The sequence below is a fragment of the Chrysoperla carnea genome, chromosome 3 (assembly GCF_905475395.1).
Source record: "Chrysoperla carnea chromosome 3, inChrCarn1.1, whole genome shotgun sequence".
NCBI lineage: Eukaryota > Metazoa > Arthropoda > Insecta > Neuroptera > Chrysopidae > Chrysoperla > Chrysoperla carnea.
Genome location: NC_058339.1, coordinates 75,873,288 through 75,898,753, shown reverse-complemented (window position 1 = coordinate 75,898,753; position 25,466 = coordinate 75,873,288). Strand labels below are relative to the sequence as shown.

General features: G+C 29.8%; 3 protein-coding genes across 3 annotated transcripts; all 3 read right to left on the bottom strand.

Moving 5' to 3' along the window:
* Positions 1–535: 535 nt before the first annotated feature.
* LOC123295721 (nucleolin-like) lies at positions 536–3,102 on the bottom strand. Its single transcript, XM_044877152.1, has 2 exons — positions 2,947–3,102; positions 536–1,326 (listed from the first exon to the last, which is right to left on the bottom strand). The coding sequence occupies exons 1-2, from the start codon at positions 3,014–3,016 to the stop codon at positions 584–586; spliced, it is 813 nt and encodes a 270-aa protein (XP_044733087.1). The 5' UTR covers positions 3,017–3,102; the 3' UTR covers positions 536–583.
* Positions 3,103–7,662: 4,560 nt separating this feature from the next.
* On the bottom strand, positions 7,663–17,939 carry LOC123295606. The gene is made up of 3 exons (XM_044877019.1): positions 17,906–17,939; positions 10,947–11,384; positions 7,663–8,471 (listed from the first exon to the last, which is right to left on the bottom strand). Exons 2-3 carry the CDS (start codon positions 11,143–11,145, stop codon positions 8,248–8,250), a joined length of 423 nt encoding a protein of 140 aa, XP_044732954.1. The 5' UTR covers positions 11,146–11,384; positions 17,906–17,939; the 3' UTR covers positions 7,663–8,247.
* A 4,446-nt stretch (positions 17,940–22,385) lies between these two features.
* Positions 22,386–23,393, bottom strand: LOC123296268. Its single transcript, XM_044877729.1, has 2 exons — positions 23,313–23,393; positions 22,386–23,106 (listed from the first exon to the last, which is right to left on the bottom strand). The coding sequence occupies exons 1-2, from the start codon at positions 23,391–23,393 to the stop codon at positions 22,420–22,422; spliced, it is 768 nt and encodes a 255-aa protein (XP_044733664.1). The 3' UTR covers positions 22,386–22,419.
* Positions 23,394–25,466: the final 2,073 nt, after the last annotated feature.

Here is a 25,466-nt window from a genome sequence, read left to right as displayed (position 1 = left end):
TCGTTTTTGAGTTATCGTGTCCACAGACGGACGGACGGACAACCGGAAATGGACTGATTAGGTGATTTTATGAACATCTATGACAAAATTTTTTTCCTAGCATCATTATTTTTAAGCCTTACAAACTTGGGACTAAACTTAATATACTATGTATATTTCATATATACATGGTATAAAAATAGTAATTATATGTCTAGACTTCTAGAGTATTACGAGAGCATCTGTAAAAACTAACATGTTTGCCTACTAATGTTTTGAGTATTAAATGTCTAGAGTATTAGGAGAGAATTTCTAAAAACTAACATGTTTGCCTAATAAACTTTGAACTTTGAACTATTTGAACTTTATTATATAAAATTTAAAATTTTTTCCTAAGAGTACCATTTATTTGTAGACCGTGAGTATCTACAAAACTTTCTGAATCCGTGCTTAAGTGGGCTACGCAATTATATAAGAATTATTAAAAGGAAGGAACACAATTTTTTTATTACAGTTTAAAATAATACATTTTTATAATTACTTTCTAAAAATTTATAAATAATTAATTATCAGTATTCCTGTATGCCGTTGTACCATCCAATATTTATCCGTATTGTTTTAAAAGCATAGTTGCAACCATTTCGATTAATGGAAGATAGGTTTTTAAGCTACTTTGTAAGTCACCTGATCCCATTTGTGCCATTACTTGATTCATTAATTGCATTCCAGTTTCAATGAGACGATCCCACTGTTTATTTTGTGCATATTGCATCATTTTCATAACCATTACCATTAAATCAGCATTATTTGACGGTTTGGATTTTATAGAATACGCTTTTGGTGCCATAAAACGAGATTCTGGTCCCATAGAAACACCTTCTAGTTTCAGAGACATAGCTTCTGGTTCTATAGTTGCATCATCGTCATCATCATCGTTGTCTTCATCTTCATCTTCAGCATTATTGGACCGTTTGGATTTCATAGAATACGCTTTTGGTGCCATAAAACGAGATTCTGGTCCCATAGAAACACCTTCTAGTTTCAGAGACATAGCTTCTGGTTCTATAGTTGCATCATCGTCATCATCATCGTTATCTTCATCTTCATCTTCAGCATTATTGGACCGTTTGGATTTCATAGAATACGCTTTTGGTGCCATAAAAAGAGATTCTGGTCTCATATAAACACCTTCTAGTTTCAGAGACATAGCTTCTGGTTCTATAGTTGCATCATCATCATCATCATCGTTATCTTCATCTCCATCTTCTGGTTCTATAGTTTGATCATCATCTGCAGTATCAGCTTCTCGTCCTATAGAAACAGCTTTGAACTGTCGTGACGCTGATGCTGTCAAAAATAGAAAAAACTAAAATTGTACAAATGAGGGAAATTGTTTCATGGAAAAGTGTTAAAAATACGAAGCAAGCGCTAACGTATAAAAGATAACCCAAATCAGTTAAACATGCTATCTTTTGTACAAAAGCGGAATTAGTTGTAATAAATTTTGAGACAATAGTGCCCATTTTAAATAAACCAGCGGAAAATTTCTTAACCAAACATATTTTCGGAAAAATGCCTGGACTGACAAGTTCCATAGAAACAGCTTTGAACTGTATTAACCGCTGAAGCTGTCAAAAATAGAAAAATTTAAAAATGTACAAATGAGAAAAATTGTTAAAACAGGTGGACGATGCTATTGTTGCACGAAATTTGTTGTAATGTAAATTAGTTGTAATAAATTTTGAGGCAATAGTGTCCATTTTAAGTAATCAAGCTGAAAATTTGTTGAAGAAGTTGAAGAAGAGGAATGAAGCTATTTTGGGAAAAATTGACCTAAACTGATTAAATTGTTTAAAAATCAACTCATGCTCTGAACAGCAAAAATCAGTCTATACTCACATGAAATGCGTTAGTATAGCAACCAAATTTATGTCTGGCATGTTAAAATTGATTATAAATTAAATCATAATCAAATGAATTAAGGAAGTACGAGCGCCAGGGCAATTTTGGATTATAGGCTTGATTTTTTTTATATGAAGTTGGACTAAGTCTAAGTCTATTCTGATAATTTTAGTGGATTGCCCGATTATTTAAATAAATAAATGACTTCTAAAGTAGGCATATTTAACATTGATCTTATGAATAAAACGGTAGATGGATGATATGTTTTCATAGATTTCTCCAAGACTAGTTGGACGAAAAAAAAAAAAAACTATTTAATTTATAGTTAAAACCTTAATAAATTATTGAAAACAAAAAAAAACCCGTTGTGCTAGACTAATTAAGGGTGTATGAGCACGGTAGGGGAAACACAAATTTAAAAAAAAATATATTTTCAATTTTGATGGTGAATAACTTGACAAAATAAGACGAAAAGTAAGAATACTATTTTTCGATATCTGAGGTAATTTTCAAAATATCGAAAATTGAAAATTTTGCTTAATTATTTAGCTTTCGATGTTTCAAAAACCAAGGCTTATTTTTGTCTACATTCATGAAGTGATAAAAAAATTCATCGTCAAAGTTGCAAATAAGGTACAAATAATTTCAACCCTAAGTCTATAATTGCCTTGGCGTTCGTGCTACCTTAAACGATATGGATAGAAGAAACGAAGAGGATAAAGAAAAATAGTATACAAATTATGGCCCGAATGTTGGCTACCTTGGCGTCTGTGATATTATGCCTTGATTTCTTTCCGGCCTTTATATCACATACGCTAGAAAATCGAACTTTCTGGCCAAAAGTCGCAATATACTGTTAATAATAAATTTTCTTCAAACCAGCAGTTTTAACGTTAGAGAGTGGAAACGAACTAAACACACTCTACTCAACCGTTTTCAAGTGCCATAACGTAATTCCTTCCCACCCAATTTCAATAAGAAATCAACTCTTTCCAGACGTTGCCAGTTCCAAAAAAACATGATTTTTTAAGCGATTATAAATTAAAAAAATTAAATTTTTCATACCTGCTTCAACATTTCCACAGTAGATGGATAAACAGATGAAAGTTAAACAAATGAATAGTAAATATTTCATGGTGATTTTCTACTGGAAAATGACAAAAATACTCTTTCAGTTTAGGGTATTTGCCACAAAACACTTGAAACGACTAACTGATTGTAATATTTAAAAACCTTCCATTTATATTTGCAATTAGAAGTTTTTTTTTTTTTAAATGAAATTCAAACAATTTTTCAGATATGATTGCACAAAAATTTGAAAGCCGTTAATTGAAAATGCTTCTCATTTTATTAGTCGCAGAAACTACACATTAAAAACGGTCAAAGTTCGAAAAATTTGAACAGTAAGTCGAATTTTGAATGTGGGTTAATACAATTCGGTTAATAGTGATGAAAATGATTCCAAACTTGTTATTCGAGGGTTTTTGGGAACGCCAGAATAAGTTTCCGAGGTACCTGGTGCCCAGGGTAAACGGTATACGCCGTCTCTTGGAGTTTTCAAGAAATTCGTTATATAGACGGTCCTAACTCGTTACTCGGGAGTTTTTGGGATCGCTGAATACGAATGTCGCGACAGAATCGGGCACCAGATACTTGGGCCCTGGGGTACTCCTAAGATTAATTCCGTCACAATATTCGTGCTCAGCTACCCCAAAATCCCTCAAGTAACAAATTTTGAATTATTTACATCGCTATTAACCAAATTGTGAATTTAGTATATTTACGGTTAAATTAAAATGCATATTATTAACGAATCGAATGCCGAAACCGCATTCAAATTCGACTTACTATTCAAATTTTTCGAACTTCTTTGCTTCGTTTCTGCGACTATATATAATTATAGCAGCATTGTTTATTTTTTTTAAATATAGGTATATTTTGCGCTATCGTTAACAGATATCAAGTTTAGCATTGACGTCAATTGTAGGATGATTACATTCCTTTTCGATTAGTATTTGTATTTTTTATAAAGAAAAAACCCTAAAAATTCCCCATTTACAAATTTCTACATTTTAAGGGACGCAAACAGATAAAACAAGAGAATTCAATTATAATTGAGAAACTTAGATGCCATAGGGGAGTAAGTAGTGCCATAATCGTAAAATCGTCTGAAGGTATATGTTAAAAGGGCTACAAAACGGACAGGATATGCACTAGATATAAATCAGGAATATAATTTTGGAATTTTTCAATAAACAAAACAAATTAAAGATGGTGGACTGGTTTTTTTTATGCACTTTCATGATATGGGTGTCCAATGAAAGGGTTTGCTGAGAAAAATACGAATAAAATATGTAGATCGGACCGTTTTCATCAAATTTGAATTATATACTTTTTTTTAAGTTTTAAGGTAGTACGAGCGTACTTATTTTCAACTTTGATTATGAATTCTGTTATAACTTCATGAATGTAGACGAAATATAAGAATACGATTTTTCGATATTTGCCTTGATTTTCGAAATATCGAAAGCTAAATAACTACTATATAACTAAAAAAATTTTCGGGATAGAAACAACCATTTCCCATCAGGAAATTAAAATGCTAAAAATAATTATTTTCGCAAATATCATTAAATTAACCACGTAAGTACGTAAATATTAACCATGAAAAAAAATTAAGAATTTTATTAATGATATCCTTTTCATATCTTGCTTTTAATAAAGCATAAATAGCAATTTTTGAAATTCATAAACATGTAACTAGAAAGTCACATTTAATTAATTAAAATGTTTGGTTAATTATCTAATATTATTATAATTATTTACTTAACCAACAATAATTAGCAATATCAGAGTAGCCGTAATAAGACTTCTTTTATTAAGCATCAAATCATGATCAATATAGTATACTGCAGTCAATTTGTCTGAATTTTAAACTAAGGTAGCGGAACTAGTTTAGGTCCACTTAACTTCAAAAAAGATATAAATTCTCTAAATTACGTTTTTTTAAAAATCTTTATGAGTAAATAACTACTTATTCTTTGGCATTACAATTTTTATACCATGTATATATGAAATATACATTGTATTTTAAGTTTCGTCCCAAGTTTGTAACGCTTAAAAATATTGATGCTATGAAAAAAATTTTGGTATAGGTGTTCATAGAATCACCTAATTAATCCATTTCCGGTTGTCCGTCCGCCCGTCTGTGGACACGATAACTCAAAAACGAATAAAGATATCGAGCTGAAATTTTTACAGCGTACTCAGGACGTAAAAAGTGAGGTCAAGTTTGTAAATGAGCATCATAGGTCAATTGGGTCTTGGGTCCGTAGGACCCATCTTGTAAACCGTTAGAGATAGAACAAAAGTTTAAATGAAAAAAATGGTCCTTATAATAAAATAAAAAACTTTTGTTTGAAACATTTTTTTGTAAACATCACTGTTTACTCACCAGGGCGTTAATTAGGTGCAAATTTTATAGTATGTATTAATATAGGAATATCAGTTGTGTGTGTGTCTATTTAAAAGTGAATATCTTTTGTTATTTACGTGAGGTCAAAAAAACAAACGACTGCGCATCAACACTGTCTATACATGGTATTTCAACAGTTAACTCAGTCAATTGTTTGTTTTCACTTGTATAAAATGAAGATAGAATTTCAGAATAAGTAAAATTTGTTATAAAGAATGAATTTTTTTCTTAAAATGCAAAATAGAAAATTTACAAGTATAGTTACCTCTATCCGGGGACACACTGGTTGTTAGGGAATAACTAATTACGATATAAGTGGGGATAATAGTATTATTCTCGTAAGTATGCGAAATTTGCGCCGAAGTATGTTAATAATGTGTTTTCACACGGGTATTGTACAAAACTTTATCTACTTCTCTAAAATGTGAAAATAAACAGTAATTATCATTTAAAACTAGCAAGATACCTGCGCGCTTCGCTGGGTAGTAAGTAACAACCACCTCGTTATATAGCCTTCATTTCACGTGCTCTCACTTATCCCCCTTCCATAACACTCGAAATATGGATAGGAATTTTTTTACATAGCTAAAAGTATAGGTACATACAATTTTTGATATTTTCTAAAATGTCAAATAGGCGTCATTGAGAATATTCGAAAACTCTGGTTGAACAGATGACCATAATAAATTGTATCTCGCAATTCATTTTATATGTATAGAGATATATTTATGAAAAATTTGAAGTAGATTTGACCAAGGAATCACGTTGTCCCCGACAAATTTGCTCCCGTTTTTCATCCCCTTGGGAGTAGAACTTCGGAAAATACTTTCTTATTGGATACCTACGTCATACAAAGAACACATCCTCCAAGTTTCAAGTCTTTACGATCAGTGGTTTAGACTGTACGTTGATCCGTCATCTAGTCAGCCAGTCATTCAGGACAAAGCATTATGATTCAGTCAATATAGACGAAAAAAAGGCCGGACCTGGAAAAAATTACAATAGTGGATCTGAGGTTATGGATCGTTAGGGGGGCATGTAAATAACTTAAAAAAAATTAAGAGAATTTTTCGTTCCGCTGTTTTTGAGAAAATCCAAAAAAATGGGGAAACAAAATTTGTAATGCGTTTTTCTCGGAATCTATTGGTTTAAGGGAAAATAAAGAATGTAGAAGACATTGTCAGCTACATTTTATGTCATTGGAGCAACTTCATACGAGTTAAATTACAAAAAGTAGGTGGCGTTAAAGTATTAAAAAAAGGGTTTTTCACGATTTTCATTAAGAAAAAATGATGTTTTTGTAAAAGTGTAAATGAGAAAGTTGTTTGACTCAAAATTAGCTTCAACTTTTATTTAAACAATTTTTATGAAAAACTTACCGTTTCCGAGCTATAGTAAAACAATGTATGTTTAAAATAAACCAAGAAAATAAAAACGAAATCAAGTACTCCTATTCAAAATTTTAAAAAACTTAACTTTCAGATTTTTTAGCAAGCTGTATTTCAAAAACGGTAAGTTTTACAAAAAAATTGTTTAATTTTGAGTCAAACAACTTTTTCATTTACACTTTTACAAAAACATCATTTTTTCTTAATGAAAATCGTGAAAAACCCTTTTTTTAATACTTTAACGCCACCTACTTTTTGTAATTTAACTCGTATGACGTTGCTCCAATGACATAAAATGTAGCTGACAGTGTCTGCTACATTTTTTATTTGAAAAATTTTTCCCTTAAATCAATAGATTCCGAGAAAAACGCATTCCAAATTTTTTTGGATTTCCCATTTTTTTTCCCATTTTTTTGGATTTTCTCAAAAACAGCGGAACGAAAAATTCTCTTAATTTTTTTTAAGTTATTTACATGCCCCCCTAACGATCCATAACCTCAGATCCACTATTGTAATTTTTTCCTGTCAAAATGCCAGATTTACTGTACCATTATATATATAGGTTTGTCATGTAATGAGTTATTGAGAAAATTAGAATATTAAAAAGTTACCATAGTAACTTGTTATTAGATCAAAATGGCTCCGGGAAATCTAAACACGCCCTTGTAATATAGCTAAGAACACTCCAGATTAATTTACCTTTCAAACGACACAAAAAAATCCAAATCGGTTCATCCGTTTAGGTGTTACGATACTACAGACAGACACATATAGCGGCCAAAGTTATAACACCCTTTTTTTGATTCGGGGGTTAAAAATACTCAAAAATTGTTTATTACTGTTTACTTAAAATACTGAAAAATTCATGATGTGAAACATTGAAATAATCAAAAAATTCTCAAAGGTTTCCATTTACAAAATTATTTATTTATTTTCAATTACAGATATAAAATCTAATAAGTATACTGATATACGAAAAATATTATTATCATCTATACAATGAAATTTTATTAAGTTTGAATGTGAATATTTACTTCCATGGTGTTAAGGTGTTTTATGGCCTATTATAGCACTGTGACACTTAAATAAAATTATTATCTTTTTAGCTTAAAATAATATTTTTGGTATACTTGTATTACAAGGTGTTCTATAATTGACTGCAGAACACTTGAATTCCTAAATAAGCTAACAAAGACGAACGAAAAAGCTCTTTAACCAAATTTCGATCTGAGGCCTAATTTCCGAGATAATAAACCAAATCAATTAATAAATTTATCCAATGACAGAGCACTTAGAAATGTGATAAATAATATGATAATTAAATGCAACGATAAAGATCTTTATATTTCTAAGAGCTCTATTATTGGATAAATTTATTAACTGATTTTAATAATTATCTGGGAAATTAGGACTCAGATCGAAATTTGGTAAATAACTTTTTCGTTCGTCTTTATAAGCTTATTTATTAAGTCAAGAGTTTTGACTTCCTTTTATAATAAAATCTTAGATCAAATTTTTCTCCTGTATCAATTTCATTCCTAGAGTTCCTGGTGGCAAAATGTTATTCAATAAATTGTTGACGAAATCCGTAACATAACCATCAATTTTATCAATTTGCCCGGCTTGAACAGCGGCTAAAATTTGATTAACCAATTGATTTATCGCAGGCACTAAATCTGCATCAGCTCTCATTGAAAGGATTGTCCTCCGCAACTCCTGTACAATCCCTGAAAAATTTTTCGAAAGTATAAACTCATATGAATAAAAAATTTTTAGTAAAAGTTCCTAGCTTTCTAAATGTCTTTCTTTATTTGACTTTACAATAAAATTCAAAATAGAAGCGTTGGCGTCGGGTAGAAAATACAAAAAATCGTTACTCAAAGTCGAATAAAAAAATTTTGTATTTTAGAACATAAAAGATAAAAAAAGATCTGAAAATATCAAATATGAAAAAAAAATTTCAGCTGGAAAAATGTCGTAAATATTATTTTTCATATTAATCGAAAAATTGAAAAACTTGTGTTTAACCTTTTCCGCTAACCCTCTTCTTATATTTTCCCAAATTCCGTTAGAGCACGTAATATATTTTTTTTTTGCAAAATTCCAGTATCGATACAAAACCTATAGATTGTGCAAAAGGAAATTCACTAAATGGATAAAAGTAGCGAGTGAGAATTATAGTAGCATATTTAAAAGTTAATATTATATTTTTATATCTTCAAAAATATCTTTTTTTGTCAGAATTTTTAACCAGAAGACATCTGGTTAATGAATTTCTTTGCGTTAATGTTAACTTTGTGTTAATGAATTTCGTCTGCGAAATCTTAGAAAGCCGATCGAATCAGAAAAAATTGTTTTCAATTTCAGTTTGTTTGATTGCCTGCGCTTTTTCTTTCCAAAACGTAAGATTCCGATCACAAAGACAGCCGCAGGGTAAAATGAATTACTTTTCGCCTGGATAAAATATATCATTCTTGTGAGATGCGTAAAGTATGTATCACACGAAAAATTCCGATCGGCGGGATCTTTGTGCATGTAGACATTGTCAAAGGTTCGAGTCTTGTGAGTTAGTTTTTATCCCGGAAAAATATTTCACTCGAGATACTTATAAAACGTTGAACAAGTATTAAAATATAATGACTCCCAAAAAATAACATTATTCTTAACATTATCATATATATTTAAAAAAAATTCAATTTTCGTGTCTTCATAAACTCATAATCATATTTTTTTCTTTTCAGCTATAAACTCAATATGAAAATTTCAACTTTCTACCTCTTTTCATTTTTGAGTTTTCAAAAATTGAATTAGGAATGAAACTTTAGTTATTTTATGCCCAGGACCAGATTTATACAAAGTGCCACCCTTGAGCAATAGCAAAAATAACGCCCATGGACAATAGCAAATAATATCGCTTTTGGGCAATAGCAAGAAATGTCTGATATAAAAAAAATTCAAAAGTATAAAATTTTTTCCACAACTTGAGCATTTTTTGTCATGCCTAAGATCAAATTCACATGTGCGCAAAAATATTTTGACCTTCCGATCAATTTGCCGCCTAGAGCCATGGCTCATGTGGCCCAATATGTAAATCCAAGCTTGGGTATGTCCAAGAAGTTCTTCAACCATTCTTTAATGAGACATATCTTTAAGGTTAATTTGAACGCTGTTTTTTATATTACAAAAATTCATCTTCAATGAGCATTTTTTTTTCAAAAGTTATAGGAAATTAATGTCTAAAATATTATAATTTTACCCAAAAAAAGACAAGTCTTCTTCGCCACGTAACTGTCTCTGTTTAACCACGTGAACTAAATCACAGGTATAAATGCTAGCTTTGTAATAAAATTCATTTTAAGAATAATTTTATTAATTTTCTGATACAAAATTCATTTCATAATATAAAAAATATTATTATACCAGATTAGATTTCGTGGCGAATGGAGTCCAGTCATTTGTATGATGTTTATACAGCTGACATCCATTCTTCATCCAATTAATCTACGGAGGCTCAATGTTTAATTTGAAAAAAAATGCTATCAGAAAACAAAAAATACGTTGTTATAGATGAAAACAAGAAAAGAAGCATAGCGTTTTTTGTTTACGGCTAATCAATGGCTAAGGTAACCAAAAAAAATTTGCAAAAATCAAAAAAAGGTTTTCTTGCGATAAAAAAATTTGATATCCAATGCAAAAAAATTAAAGGGAAAGTTCAAGATCTTAAAAGAAGCTATCGATTAACGTCTGGTTAGTAACGATTTGAATACGTAGGTTACGAGAAAACATTTAAAAAAATTAGCGAAAATAGACGTTTTTACATTTGCCTATAACTTTTTTTTTTCGATTTTAAAGTTGATATTTACTAATAGGTAGTAAGTTATTGAGTAATTGGTTCACAAATCTCTAGTCGTTATATTAGACGCCAACTTTTTTTTTAATCGCAAGGAAACCGTTTTTTTGACTTTTGAGATTTTTTTCGGTTAACTTAGCCATTCATTAGCTGTAAACAAAAAACACTATGTTTCTCGGCTTGTTTTCTTCTATAACAACGTATTTTTTTTGTTTTCTGAGAGCAATTTTGTCATCAGTTTCGTAGAAAATTGGATTATCTGTGTAATTAATCTATTATCTAAAGTATAATAATATTTTTTGTTCATATATAGACAATAAATATGTAATGAAATTTTTTTATTGAACATTACTGTCTCCATTTCCCCCTTTTATTCCTGGAATAATATTACTGAGTAAATTGGATACAAATTCCGTGACACCTTCTGGAATATTCAATAATCTTCCTGTTTGGACAGCATTTAGTATATCCTCAGTAAATCCTTGTATTGAATTCCTTAAATCGGTTTCTGCGTCGGCTCTCGATAAAGGTGTTGCTGCATTGAGAGTCATTCTTAGATTTTCTGCATTTCCCCCTCTTATACCTCCAAAGATTCCACCGATTATTCCTGGAATAACATTACTGAATAAATTCGATATAAATTCTATGACAGCCCCTGGAATATCCAATAATTTCCCTGTTTGGACAGCATTTAGTATATCATCAACCAATTTTTTTATTGAATCCGTTAATTCTGTATCTGAATCTGCTCTTAAAGCAGGTGACGCTACATTGAAGTTTTGTAATTTACCTGGAATAAGAATAGGCTGAAGTATATTTTTTTTTATAAAGTTCATGTGTATAGTGGCAAGTGTTGTATTTTCGAGTTAAGAGGCCTTTGTTTTATTGAAGTACCCTCATTGTGAATATTGGCCATTTTTAAGCCTGCTGAGCAAATAAAATTATTCAAGGTTTCCTGAATGAGAACTTTCCACCATCCTCTTGTAAGAAAGAAACTTTTTACCCGGACTTTGATGATGGAAAATTAGGTTTGTATGTAACAGGAAAGAAAGTTGACTATAATAAAATTTTCAACAGCTCAGAACTTATACAGTGGAAAAAGGTTTTATAAAGAACCAATTTCAATAAAATGTATTTTAATAAATTTCTTTTTGAAACTAATTTAAATGACATTAAAAATTTGCCACGAAGGAGAAGGATTCAATGATCTAGGCTAACAAACTCAGTATTTTGACACCTTTAATTGAATTACACAAGTGACATCAATGCCACGAACAGAAACGAAATGGTACGTGATTTTGTGCCTTCAGTACCCGCTACCAATACGAAGGTTGTCAGTTCAAAGCCCGTACACGTTAATAGATTTTAAAAAATTTTTAATTTAAAAAAAAATTCATAATCGAAACCTATGGCTCCTTTTTTATATTGGCCATCTCCACGCTGCTGAACTTTGTGTATAATAATTGGAGCCAACAACAAAAATTTGTTCGTTCGCCCACCTTTTTCTTTTGTTAATTTCAGTAAGCCAGTGTTCTGGCCTTTGTTTTTGTCGATAATTGTTGGTTTCAGAAAAAGCATTCATTCGTTCACAGTTTTATTAGCCTCCGTAATTCACAGTGATTCGGTTTGGCATTTTAGTTTAAGGATATTCTAGTTAGATAACTTATGCCATTAATGACATTGAGACCGATTTATGCGATCGTGTCATTCAAAATTGAATCTTTCGAATACCCAGCAACACCCAGTGAAACAGTGCCATATTAGTAAGTCCATTTTCGGTTGTCCGTTTGTTCGTCTGTCTGTCTGTCAACACGATAACTCAAAAACGAAAAAAAATATCAAGCCGAAATTTTTATAGCATGCTCAAGACGTAAAAAGTCATGTCTTGGGTCCGTGGGACCCATCTTGTGAACCGTTAGAGATAGTACAAAAGTTTAAATGAAAAAAAATGTTCCTTATAAAAAAATTAATAACTTTTGTTAGATACATTTTTTCGTCTGACTGTTTAGCCGTGAGGATCTAAATTAGGTGAAGATTAAATAGTATGTATTATATAGGAATATCAGTAATGTGTGTGTGACATGTATGTATGTGTGGCTATCTTTCTTTACTTACATGACGTGAAAAAACAAACGATTTGGTAATCAACATTCAACACTAAGTCAATTGTTTGTTTTCACTCGATTTTATTTAAAATTCAAGCGCTCTTTTTGGAAAACCCTATATTAATTGTATTAACGTGTACATGTGTGTAGAATCATGTGTGAAGAAAATGTGTAAGATTTTTATGTTTCGTGTTTCGTGTAATATTTCGAAAAATCGAACACATTTTGGTAAAAATTTTTATTCATTTTTAATACAATTTCGAATGGAATACAATTAACTAAAGTACATTGCACATATAACTGCAACGGGTCTTTGCAACTATCTAACTCATAATAATACTGTTCTGTTAACATGCAGAGAACAAGAATTCGTTCCCATTTTTGTTTATTACACACTTGCAATATTAATTTCCCCGTTTCCATTTCCTCCCCCTCCTCCTCCTATAATTCCTGGTAAAATTCCTGGTATAATATTACTGAAAAGATTCGATACAAATTCTGAAACGGCCACTGGAATATTGAAAACTCGTCCGGCTCCAATAGCATTTAATATCTCGCCAAGCATTGTCTGTATTGCATCCATTAAATCTCCTGCTGTATTTCTAAATGAAGGTTTTGTTGTATTGAGTCTTTGTAGTTTTCCTGGAATTTAAAGTTGGCTTAAATGCTTTTGTATTATGAAATTAAAGTTTGGTTTTTTTTGATAATAGGAGTAAATTTTTTGATTAAATTTTTACTATGCTTTTCTGCTTCAGGGTCAGTAGAGAATATCTTAAAAAGACATTGAATTTAACTTGGGCCCTCAAATGAACTTGAGGTCGTAAATGATAAGAGATAGAAGACCACTTTAATTCGAAAATTATTCCCTACTTTTTTGTAGGAACGTTGTTTCTAATTATAAATAGATCGATAGAATTTGAATTCAAAATAATATGTAAAGCCTTTATAATAGCCTCTCTCTTTGAAGTCAACAACTTTTTGAAGTATTGTTTTTGAATCTAATGTTTTAGGTAACTTATAAAATTTTTCTCACAGAAAGGTTGCCTGAAGGCGTTTGGATCATATCGTGTAGTTTTTATAGTGGCTGAATTCATAGAATTCATAGCAAATAAGGATGACGCTACTGTAGAAAAGTGTAAGTTTTAAAAGAAGTTCTCAAAGAATAGAGAAGCTCACATTAAACACCTTTTGCTACGCAAGCGCCATTCTGGCCAATTTTAGAACTGTTATTTACTGTTTTTAGCTGAACACATTTTTACTTTAACCACTATTAAAGATGGTTCTCCTTATCTCTACCCTCCATAAAATTTGAATTTCAACTGAGAATAATAATGTAATAAAGTTAAGTTTTCTCTCAAAACGATTTGCAGCTTTGAAGGTACTCAATATGCCATCTTGAGTTTCAGAAAAAAGTTGACAGTGTCGGAGGTAGATTCTCTTCTTAGTACCCCTTATCCACACTCTCACGGTATATCCTCGACGAGTATATACTCCAAAGTTAGCCGAATTGAAGCACTCACTCTAATCTTATTTCGCAAGTATCTCATTGCTATGACTGACATTCCATCCATTCGAATGGAAACAATTGCTGCGGCAGCTCTTAGATAGTACAATTGTGTATATTACAAGAACTTTTGAGTTACGAGGAAATCATGAGAATGTAGAAGTGAGAGGTGCCTTCGCGTGGGCACTTCGTGTTGTTCTTGAATCAAAAAATCGCCTTATAGCGAGTCAAACAAGGCAAAGCGAAGAAAATCGAGGCATCACAAGTATCACCTCGATTTTGCCGTTCCTCGCTCGACTGTGTGCTATTTCACGAGAGTATGGAGAAATCTTTAGAGTATGATAGACAACAATCAATTTTAAGATGGCGGAGCAATTCAAAACTTGCCGAGCTCAGAGATCAGAATTCTGACTTGATTTGAAATCATTGAAGATTAGTTTAATCCATTACAACTACATAATTTTTTTTATAAAATATGGTAAACGGCGTTGAACAGGATACTTTCTGTAGTGAAAAATAAATTATGAAATTTGATAAAAATTAAAATTTACATAGAAATATACTTAAATATTCTTATTTTGAGCCATAATACATATAATAATCACATATACGACTGTTGCTTTTACCAATAATGACGTCACTAAAATGACTGACAGCGTTTTTGCGAGAATAAAAAAAGTTTAATTTAATTTTATGGCAAGAAAGCGTGTTTCTTTTGCCGATATATATATTTTGTGACTTTTTATTAGGAAAATTAACAGTTTGAAGTACTTTTTCTAACATAGAATACCCTATTCGTTCAAAACTGCAGCTCTAAGCACTAAAAAATTTAGTTATCGTAAACGAAGTTTATAGATCTAGGGGATTTTGAACATTCTGTATAAATTATGCAGTTCTACAAATATCTGCGTCCAGTCGAAAGAAGCCCTCGCTATTAAAAACCTAGTATCAGTACACCTCGACAATCTGATCAAGCATTCAATTCAGCTAAACGCAGCCTTTGTTTCTTCTTCCGATTTGTTCAGATTCAATTTTTGTACAGTTCATAGTCATCATCATCAGTTTTAATATTCCCCCCCCCCCAGAATCATAGAATGGATATATTCAACAGAAAAGTTTTCCACCCAAAAAAACCGAAATCATTTCATGTGCAGTAGTAAAAATTTCTTAAAAAAACTTCTTTAAAATTTCTTAAAGAAATGGAAGCGACTATTTATGAAGATAGTCCGTAAATATGCGAAAATTTCATCAAAAGACTTTCAAACAACTGAAGTTCTTTTTTTTGGGTTTTTATTTGAAAAGAAAAGTATATACCAATGACCAGCAGACTTTCCTGGAGCTTACGAAATAAATTAAAGCGACTATTTATGAAGATAGTCCGTAAATATGCGAAAATATTATGGAAAAGTTCATCAAAAGCCTTGCAAACAGGTTTTTGCTGACAGGAAACAGTGAATTGAAACTGTGCGAAGTTAAAATTAACACAGAAATCGTAAGAACTAAGATGTAGAAAAAGGTAGAAAGATAAAAAATATTTGGAAATAAAGTTTCAAGCAGAAGTTTTTTTGAAAAAGGAATCATTTTTGTATAGAAGCGTTTATGTACATGAAAAAATGTATTTGGTTTTCAAGTGTAAATCGTAAAATTTCATGTGTTGAATCGTATCAAATCGTGTGTAAAATGTTTTTAAACTTCCGTGTATTTGTCGAAAAACGGAAAACATTTTGGTAAACATTTTATTCAGTTTTAATACAAATTTATTTCAAAATACAAAAAATATTATTCTACATTAGATTTCGTTGCGTAATGGAATACAGTTAATTGAAGTATATTGTTTATAAATAACTGTAAACATTACTTTGTAATTATCTAGAGTATAATAATATTTTTTGTATACATGTAGAACAAAAATAAAAAAATTATAATTAATTTTTTCACACTTCAACACTACGATATAGGTACATTACTGGTTGCGCCTGGTACTCCAGACATTCCCCCTATCATTCCCATTATTCCCCCTATCATTCCTGGTAAAAATTGAGTGAATATACTCATTACAAATTTTAAAACAGAAATTGGAATATCAACAAATTGTCCAGTTGCAACATCGGTTATTATTTTAATAACCATTGTAAATATTGATTTCAAAAAATCTGGTATACCAAAAAGTGCAGATGATGGTGTTGCATCGATTCTTTGTAATGGAATCCCTGGAATTAAAATTCTCTAAATTTCTTTTATTATCATTAAAAATTAACTGGGAAAGACAAAATCGATTAGTCTAGTCAACAAGTTCAAATTGGTGAAATATAGAAATAATGATCGTAAAAATACATGTGGTAGCTCGTTGGATTCGAAATGGCGTCTAGAAAAATGTGTCAAAAGCGTTTTTCAGCACATAAAAAATTGCAAAAGTTATAAATAATTTAAGGTGAAAAAAGTATTTCTTTTTTCGCCAATAATTCATAAAATATATTTAAGAAATTTAAAAAAAGGTTCTTAAAAAGGAGGAAATTTTCAATAACAAACTCCCACCCCGGAAGTCTTTCTCCATTATTTATAATTTTCATTTAACACTGAAAATATTTCTTTTTGCGACTTTTTTAGATTGTTGTAATATCGCCAATAACGAGTATCTCAAACTAAATAATTTTTTTTAAGGTATTAAATATTAATTTAAAAATTTGAAAAAAATTATGGTATATTCTTAACACTTTGAAGAATTTATTACCGTTGGAAATTTATCTTAACGTTAATTTTTCATTAAGTTAGACACTTGTTTATTAAGAAAATTTTCTGAAATTTTTCGTTTTCATTATAAACTAAAAAAAATCATACATATATATTTAACAAGATCACGCCAAAAGAGTTTCCAAAACTTTTAATACTTTGTTTATCTAATGAATTGACGAGATAATATCTTAAAAACAGATTATGTATCGTTAATGAAATAAATATCACGATACTCGAAATAAAATTGTATATTAAGAAATTTTGTTTAAAAAATGTTATTGAAAAACATTCAGCAGACTTCTCTCAGACATTTCGATAAATATCGATATTTCGATTGTAATTATCGCCAGTAGCTTAATTTCTAAATAGGCAATTTTTTTCAAGTATAGTAATATTTCTTCTAATAACTATGCTTCAACTCGAAAAAAGTTCAGGATATGAAAGTCAAACTAAACGTAAGCGAACTTAAAGATAACAAAAAAAGTAACTGTCACTTCTTGTGCAGTTTTTCTGCACAATTGTTGACGTAGTCCCTATAAAAAAATCGCCTCCAGTTGCACAATCTATCCTAGGCCATGTATTATCTATTCCCTTTCTTGCAAAAAATGTTAAAGTTGAAATAAATTTGGGCGATACGCAAAAACATGTTTAAAAGCAATAATTTGGATGACCTCTGTGTCTAATAGGAGGTTTGAATCCCAATATTCTACTATTCGTTATTATATCCAAAATGATTTCGAATATAATTTCGAATTTTTTGATATAAGAACTGACAGTCACACGAAAAAGTTGATTTTAACACGAAATGAATTTGAGATATTTTTTTTCTGGTTGGGTTTCAAGATGGATTTTATTAGTAACTAAGTTCAATGAAGAAAGAAATATCCGAAATTCAGTCTTCTTAAAACAAACTCTCAAAAAAGTTGCCAGTTCTCGTACGATATGAAGAAAATTATATAGACAACATACCTGCTTCAGCATTTTCCAAAAATATACATAAAATTACGAAAATTAAAGTAAAAGTAAATACAATTTTCATCATTTTCACCGTATTTTTTTTTAAAATTATTATTTATGAAAAAATTAATAAAAAATTATTAAAAGTGCGTGTATTTATTTCTACTTTATCGACTTTGTAAAAAAAAGTGATTATTAGAACTGAGGAAATATCATATCATAACAGACATTTTATAGTCGGGACTTTTCTTTTTCATTGATATTTCAAAAATTTTTGAATAATAATTTAAGGGAAATTTTTTTTTTGACGAAAAGATTGTGTAAAAGAAGTTCGTTAAATTATGAAGGGGGCTCTGGGGGTTTTTTTGCAATGCAAACGTAAAATTGATGAGTGAATTCTTTAATTTAACGGATTTATGAGTTCTTAAATCGTCAACATCCGTTGGCAATTCACCATCGATGTTTCGAGTTGTCAAATTTACGAAGCTGTTGTCAATATCGTGTCTAACAACTTTTTACTTTACAAAAACGTTTACTTTTTTGTAGATTACTGGTTTTTCGAAAGATAAAAATCCCCAACATGAATTTCAAGGAATTTCTCGAATATCCAGCCATTGTGAAACGGCTGTGATATGTTTCGTTTGTCCGTAGACCTACTATAACCATCAATATTTTAAAAACTCCCTGTACCGTATGATGATAAATAGTTAGATGCCAGAATTACTATCAGTATATCCATGTTGTAATGAATTAACATACATTAATTTCATTTAGTTTAAAAAATATTTTCAAGCAATTATATATGGAGTGGCCTTTCCAGCAAATATTTGAACAACCCACTAAAAACTTTCCCTAATATGCATGGTTTTTAAGTAAACTTAAAAAAACCCGGAAAATTGTATATTGATGTACATTTTTCAGAAAATATGAAAGATAAGAAATAGTTTATATACACAAATCGAACGGAAATTTTACACTCGATAACTTTGAACTGATTTATTTTTTCTCTAAAATTCATGGTTTTCGAGTAAAAAGTACGCATATGAAAATTCTTATTCTACAGATAAAAAACTAAAAATGAGCATAGCTGTTCCCACAGTAAATCGTATGGAATTTCACCTAAATTGATGGGACTATTACACAGCTTTTCCATGAAAAGACTAGCATACTTGCAGCATTTATTCTTTGACCACCTCCCAGAGTTCAAATCTGTCCAACTTTAATCAATAATATGTTTCTAAAATAGCTTCAAATGATCCGAGATTTGTGGTTTCTTTACGGGACGATCGCATGAGTCAAGACACTTACCTATATATAATTCCATACGTCAGATCAAATAACGAAATGATAATTAATTTTTAACTTGAATTCGATGTCCTAGAAAAATATGTTTATCTGACCTATCAGTCTATCATAAAAGGGTTTCTTGGGGCAAGTAGTTCTAAAATTATTAAAAGTAAGAAATTTTGATTGCTTCTGAGAAATATGTTATTTATGCTATAAAGAATGATGGACACTCTGTATTCAGCTCGAATAAGTATTTCCTGTAACCTTGGTATTTCTTAACCTATTATTAAAAATTGGTAATTCCTACTAATAGTAAAACCCTTTTGTAATTTCCGTAATTTTAACCTAAAATTTAGAAATTCTTTACTATAGAAAGTGGTGTAATGACTAAACTCGATTCAATAATTGAATTAATTCAATTAATAATTTTGTTGATTTTCTAGGGAATCATGGAAATTTTCTGCGTTTTTAAAGTGTTCAGCCAATTGAAAGTAAAAACGAGGATAGCGCAAAGTCTGCAAGTGTTACTTCATTTAAGTCAACACCAAATTAATTTTTAGTCCATCCCTAAAGATGAAAATTGCTCTTTCATTCAAGTATGTATTTAGGTACTTTTCGAAAGAACAGAAAAATCTTTTTCATTTTTCGGGGATATCGCTCCAAAATTCGTGTAAGATTTTAGTCCTAATTGCTCTTCTCTGCATTCGTGCTTGGTTAATTATTCGAATAAAAAAGACACCAGCAATTATATAAATAAATAAAAATTTTATTGAAATAAAAAATAATTAATAAATAACAAAAAAAAAAAAAATTATAAAATATTAAATTTATTCTTATATTAAGTGTCTTATCAAAGCTGTCTTTTTTTAATACAATTTACCAAAAATATCTTCAAAGGCATTATAAACTTTTGGACGGAATTATTTAACAATTAATTATGTTAATTAATAATAAAAACAAAAATTCAAAATCAATTTTTTATGGACAAATAATTTTATGAACGTTTTTCGATCAATTTTGTGAGTAAATTAATTAAATTGAATTTGAAAAGGTTTTTTAAATTATTATTATAAATTTACAACATAATTAGGCAGTTTAATTTCAAATTAAATAGCAAATAATAACCATTTATTATAATTTTAAGATACACTTATAGACAAAGAAATCGAAACACTATGAGTATTGAATGATCAAACTGAGATGTGGCACGTAGCTTGGTACGTAGGAGGGAAGATAATTTTAAAAGCTACGCTGGCCTACGGCAGGGGAATGGCAATAAAGTTCAGGGGTTCCAAAGAGGGTGGAATTGAGCCACGTGGTTTATAGCGCTACCCAATATATTCTTTCGAAATCTTTAATTTCTTATCAGTTAAGTAATTATTTTGTTTGAATTGACAGTAGTTGCATTGATAGATTTTTTTATAAAGAACAATTAACTTAAAGTGTTGCTATGACCTTTTTACTGAGAGTTTAGTGGCTGGTTTCTTTGTCTACGGGTGTACTTGTATATAGAATATTATTACAATAATAATTTATTTATAAATTTATACATTTTGTTTAAATTAAATTAATTAAATACATTTATGTAACTTATCTGAAAGATATAGAAAATGAGACAAAAATCTTTAAATAAAATCAATTAATTAATGATAAGTCGTGAGAAAAACTACGAATAGTTTCATTCACTGAATATATTAATAATTAATTTAAATTTTGGTTTTACAGAATGCGTAAAATCTTACATAGACACATGTCGAATTTGTCGAATTCTAACACAAAATCTAATAAAAATTGACTTGTTTCTATAATTCTTCCACATAAAATAAAGTTTGAAAACTAAAACCCCGACAAGTACAGAACCGCGCTCATAAAAATATGAAAACAAGAAAATATTTTCATCTGAAATTGTTATGATAAGTAAAATCGTCATTACAGTCGGGGAACCTCTTTTCCTTTTAAACTATTTTCCGATAATAATTTCGTGATTAAGTATAACGATATATATATATTTTTGAAAAGTGCTAATTACGCCCATTAATTTGATAACAAACACTTTACCATTAAATCGATATTTGTTTTTCGATCATAGCTTTATGTCCTCTAGAGGGCGCCATATTCAATTTAATGTTACGCCGTATAGCCTATCAGCGGCCAAACAAGACGCTTCTAACGATACCTCATTTGACAAAGTTGGGGTAAAAATGAAATAAATTAAGAAAAATTTAGTTTCTGTTAATTGTGTTTGAAATGATTTTTTTAAATTTATGATATTATGTCCCATTTTCTCTGTCGTTCAGACTTTTTTTTTTTAATTTTTTTCTATAATAATTTTTTTAATATGTTGTATTTACATAGTAAATACCAGTATTAATTAATTTTTTTGTATATTTTTTATAATTTTATTTTTTCTAATTGGATTTACAATTTCCACTTTCTATGTTCAAATGTTTAGAATTTGTTATAATTTTCTAGCATTTCTAGCATTAATATGGAATTCACAGTGATTTAAACTTCATAGGAAAAATATATCTAGAACTTTGCAGAATTTAAATGGAAATATAATTTTGTTAAAACTATTAAATTTTCGATATTGAAAACAATATTTTATACGCCAGTCAACTTCAGCATTATAATCGCAAAACGCGATGTAAAGCTCCTTTTTTGGTATGTTATTTGGAAACCTTAGGATGTGAAACTACGTTATGTAAATTTTTGACTTTTTTCAGTTTTTAACCTAATGCAGGTAGCACAATTTTTTTTGCTTGCAAAACATAGTTTCACACTCCCCTAAAATTTTGTTCTAATTTGCCCCCTCATGAGAAAACAATGATGTTTACTAAAAATTGTTTCAAACAAAAGTTGTTTATTTTTTTATAAGGAACATTACATTTACATTTACACTTTTGTTCTATCTCTAACAGTTTAAAATAAACAAAACTTAAAATTTTAACATATCTGATAACCATATTAATTTTTATATCCCAAAAACTATTAGACATACGGAGCAAAATAATAGTAGCAACTAATGTCAAATCATAGTTTTTGAGTTGAACTGTAAAAATTGAAAAAAGTCCGAAAAGGCTCTAAGGGGTCCAAATAACATAAAGAAAAGCAGCCTTACATCGCGTTTGTAAGATTTTGCTGACGTATTACTACATTTTCAATTATTTGAAAAAATTAAATTTTCTGAGAATCGATTTCCATTTGAATTCTGCCCCATCTAATTATCAGACTTATTTTTAAGGATAGAAATTTTGTAACGCATCCGCATATAATGAATTATACGAGTCCCGTAACACAACAATATTATCCTGTGGCTTCCCATTAAATACATATTGTCCCGGTAAACGATGTATTGTTGAATCGGGTTTTGGTGCATAAAGATACGGTTTTGGTGTGGTTGTTGTAGATGTAGTCGTTGTTGTAGGCTTGACCATTGATGGTGGTCGATATCCTTCGGACCATTGGTACACATTTGATGGTTTACCATTTGAAACAAAACTTATAGGTAAATTTATGAAAGAATTCGTTGTTGGACCTAGTGGAGATACCGATGGTGGATGAGATACATAACCCAAACCAGAAACGTACATATATGGTGCTGGGGGTAAACGGATGTAATAAATTGGGGAGTTAATATGACGTCGTGGATTATTCGAGTAACCAGGACCGTTGGCACGACTTAAAACTTCATTGTCGGTGTCATCGTAACTATAGTAATCGGATGGATCTACAATTGGACCATTTAATCCACCTTGCGATAAAAAATCATATAAATTTATGGCTTTTGGTTTTCTACTGGATACTTTTTTTACATCTGCTTCGTCTATGTCTGAAGTATCTTTAATTGGTGATCCATTATTGAGGATTGTTTGTGTAATTAATATGAAAGACATTACATGAAAATTTTTCCAGGAAAACTGCATCTGAAAAATAAAGAAAACAGAAATTAAAACTAAATTTTACATGAAATTTTTAATCGTAAATTGAGACAATGATTTTTTAATAACTGGACTCGAAATACCATAATCGAAATTTTCAAAACATTTTTACGTTTCATAGTTAGGACAATATACTCGTTCGTTCGTAAACATTTTTTCTTTTACGATTTATCGTGAATTAAAAGTTATACCGTTTTTAGATTTGCACCATTGACATTATAGTACCTAGATCTAGCATCGCCTATCTTATCGTACCGTGAGAGGTGTGCCATCATCTGAGGTAATTGCTTGGGTCAGCTAGGGACTTTTAAAAAAATACAATTATCAAAAGAAAATAGGGACATTTGTCAAAAATATACATTGAAAATAGGGATATTTATCAAAAAAACTAACATTTAATGTCAAATTTTCATAAAACATCGTGATTTCACTGAACTTTTTCGCTTTTTAACTTTAAAAAATCACTTTGCATTTTTCTTACGAATCTACAATGGCAAGTATGACAACAACACTTTGTTTTGACACTTCAACACCACCCCATGATGGATTTGCCCTAAACAATGGCCTCAGATGTTGGCACGCTTAAAATCGTTTGACGCTCAGTCTATGTAACTTAATGGTCTAAGATTTGCATCAATTAATACATTATTACATCAAGGTGTGCTGGAAAGACTAGTTAAAGCAGCGCGTAAAAATGGAGCGTTTGGGAGGGGAAAAAATAAGACTTGCAATTTTCCTGTTAATATGAAGAAACTGAAAAATTTTATAATTAGTAAAGTTGTAGCAAATTAATTAAACAATAATTTGTGTTCTGGTCATTTTTTGCTTTAAAACTAATATTTACGATAATTGACTCATTTATTTTGTATAATAATATTTAAAAAAATGATAGGCAGTAATAGGGAGTTTGTCGACAAAAGTAATAACTTAAAATTTTGGGATAACTGTGTTTTTTTGAATTTATAAATTTATAATACATAGTATGAATAATTAAAATTGCATAATTTAAAAACTCAAATTATTAACATACAGCTAAACCCGACAAAATTTCGCTGTTAGTTCTATTTAAATATTCGTTCCCGTGAGAATTTCGGGATGCAAAGTATATATAAACACTTTTGGGTATAAATGCAACAAACACTCTTGGTCATAAACATACGGAAGCTAAATTTTTATACATATACAATGGGTATAAAAAACTGTTATACATAATAAAAAGGAATCAGCAAATAATATTCTCAAACGGTCTTTCATCCAAGTACTGATTGTTTGTACCTAATGTTGCTGAACTTCAGAGATCGATCGTGACACATATGTATGTCCCAAAATATGCATGTCGTTTCCAAGCCAGACCATGGTTTCCACCAAACTAAAATTTTTACTCCATTATAAAAAACTATTACATATAATAAAATCGCTCAACGCAGCTAAAGAATTTTTCAATTCAAAAATTATTTTTGCAAATACTGGGTGTTTAGTCTCTAAGACACATCTTTTTTGCAATAAAATTATTAATATTGTATAGTGTTACAGGTAGTTATGGAAAGTTAGTTTCATCATCCGAGAAGCTGATGATGTGGACTATAAGGATCGAAATCACAGTAACAGCTTGTTTTATTAAGAATTTTAATCGTGGTAACGATACCAAAACGAAAGTTTTACCAAAAAACTAAAATTTTGTGTGTCAATTAATGAGTATCCAAACAAGTCGATTGTTTGTACGGTTCACAAGAAATTAATTGTTAAAAACAGCTCTTTTTACATGATGGTATATGAAAAATAAGTGCTTTTAAAAATATTACCATTTACATAAAAAACATTTATCAGTTATATTTCCTCAAGTTTAAGCTTTTTAATCATACCAAAATTACTGTGCATAAAAATGAAAAACTTTTTTTGGTAAAAACACTGACTTGGATAGTTAATTTCTCATAAACCGTACAGAGAATCGATATGAATTTTTCAAAAAAGACGAATAAAAGGTTGATTAATTGGTAAATAAAATTTTATTTCATTCGAACCATTTTCATTTTTTTGGTATCAAAATACCTTAAAATGGAAAAGTTACCAATTGTCTTAAACAATAAGTTAAAATCTTTACAAGTTCAATTAGAATTGAATATTTCAATCAACAAATAGTTCGCACAGGTAATGGAACTTGTCAAACCACACTCGTAATAAAATCATTAAACAGATTTGATTAGTATAGGTAATGGATGTCTATTTATAAATAACATCTAGAGGTCATTCAGAAATACCAACATGATTTCATTATTTTAATTAATTCTATGTAGCTTTTTTAGCGAAAAAGTATAAAATCTTAAAACATAATACAATTAATCAAT

Coding starts and splice junctions, on each gene's coding strand:
- LOC123295721 (XM_044877152.1), bottom strand. CDS start 3,016: ATGAAATATTTACTATTCATTTGTTTAACTTTCATCTGTTTATCCATC. Junction 1,327..2,946: donor CTGTGGAAATGTTGAAGCAG/GTATGAAAAATT, acceptor TATTTTTGACAG/CATCAGCGTCACGACAGTTC.
- LOC123295606 (XM_044877019.1), bottom strand. CDS start 11,145: ATGACTCTCAATGCAGCAACACCTTTATCGAGAGCCGACGCAGAAACC. Junction 8,472..10,946: donor AAAAGGGGGAAATGGAGACA/GTAATGTTCAAT, acceptor AAAATTTTTCAG/GGATTGTACAGGAGTTGCGG.
- LOC123296268 (XM_044877729.1), bottom strand. CDS start 23,393: ATGGCACACCTCTCACGGTACGATAAGATAGGCGATGCTAGATCTAGG. Junction 23,107..23,312: donor ATGGTGCAAATCTAAAAACG/GTATAACTTTTA, acceptor TTTATTTTTCAG/ATGCAGTTTTCCTGGAAAAA.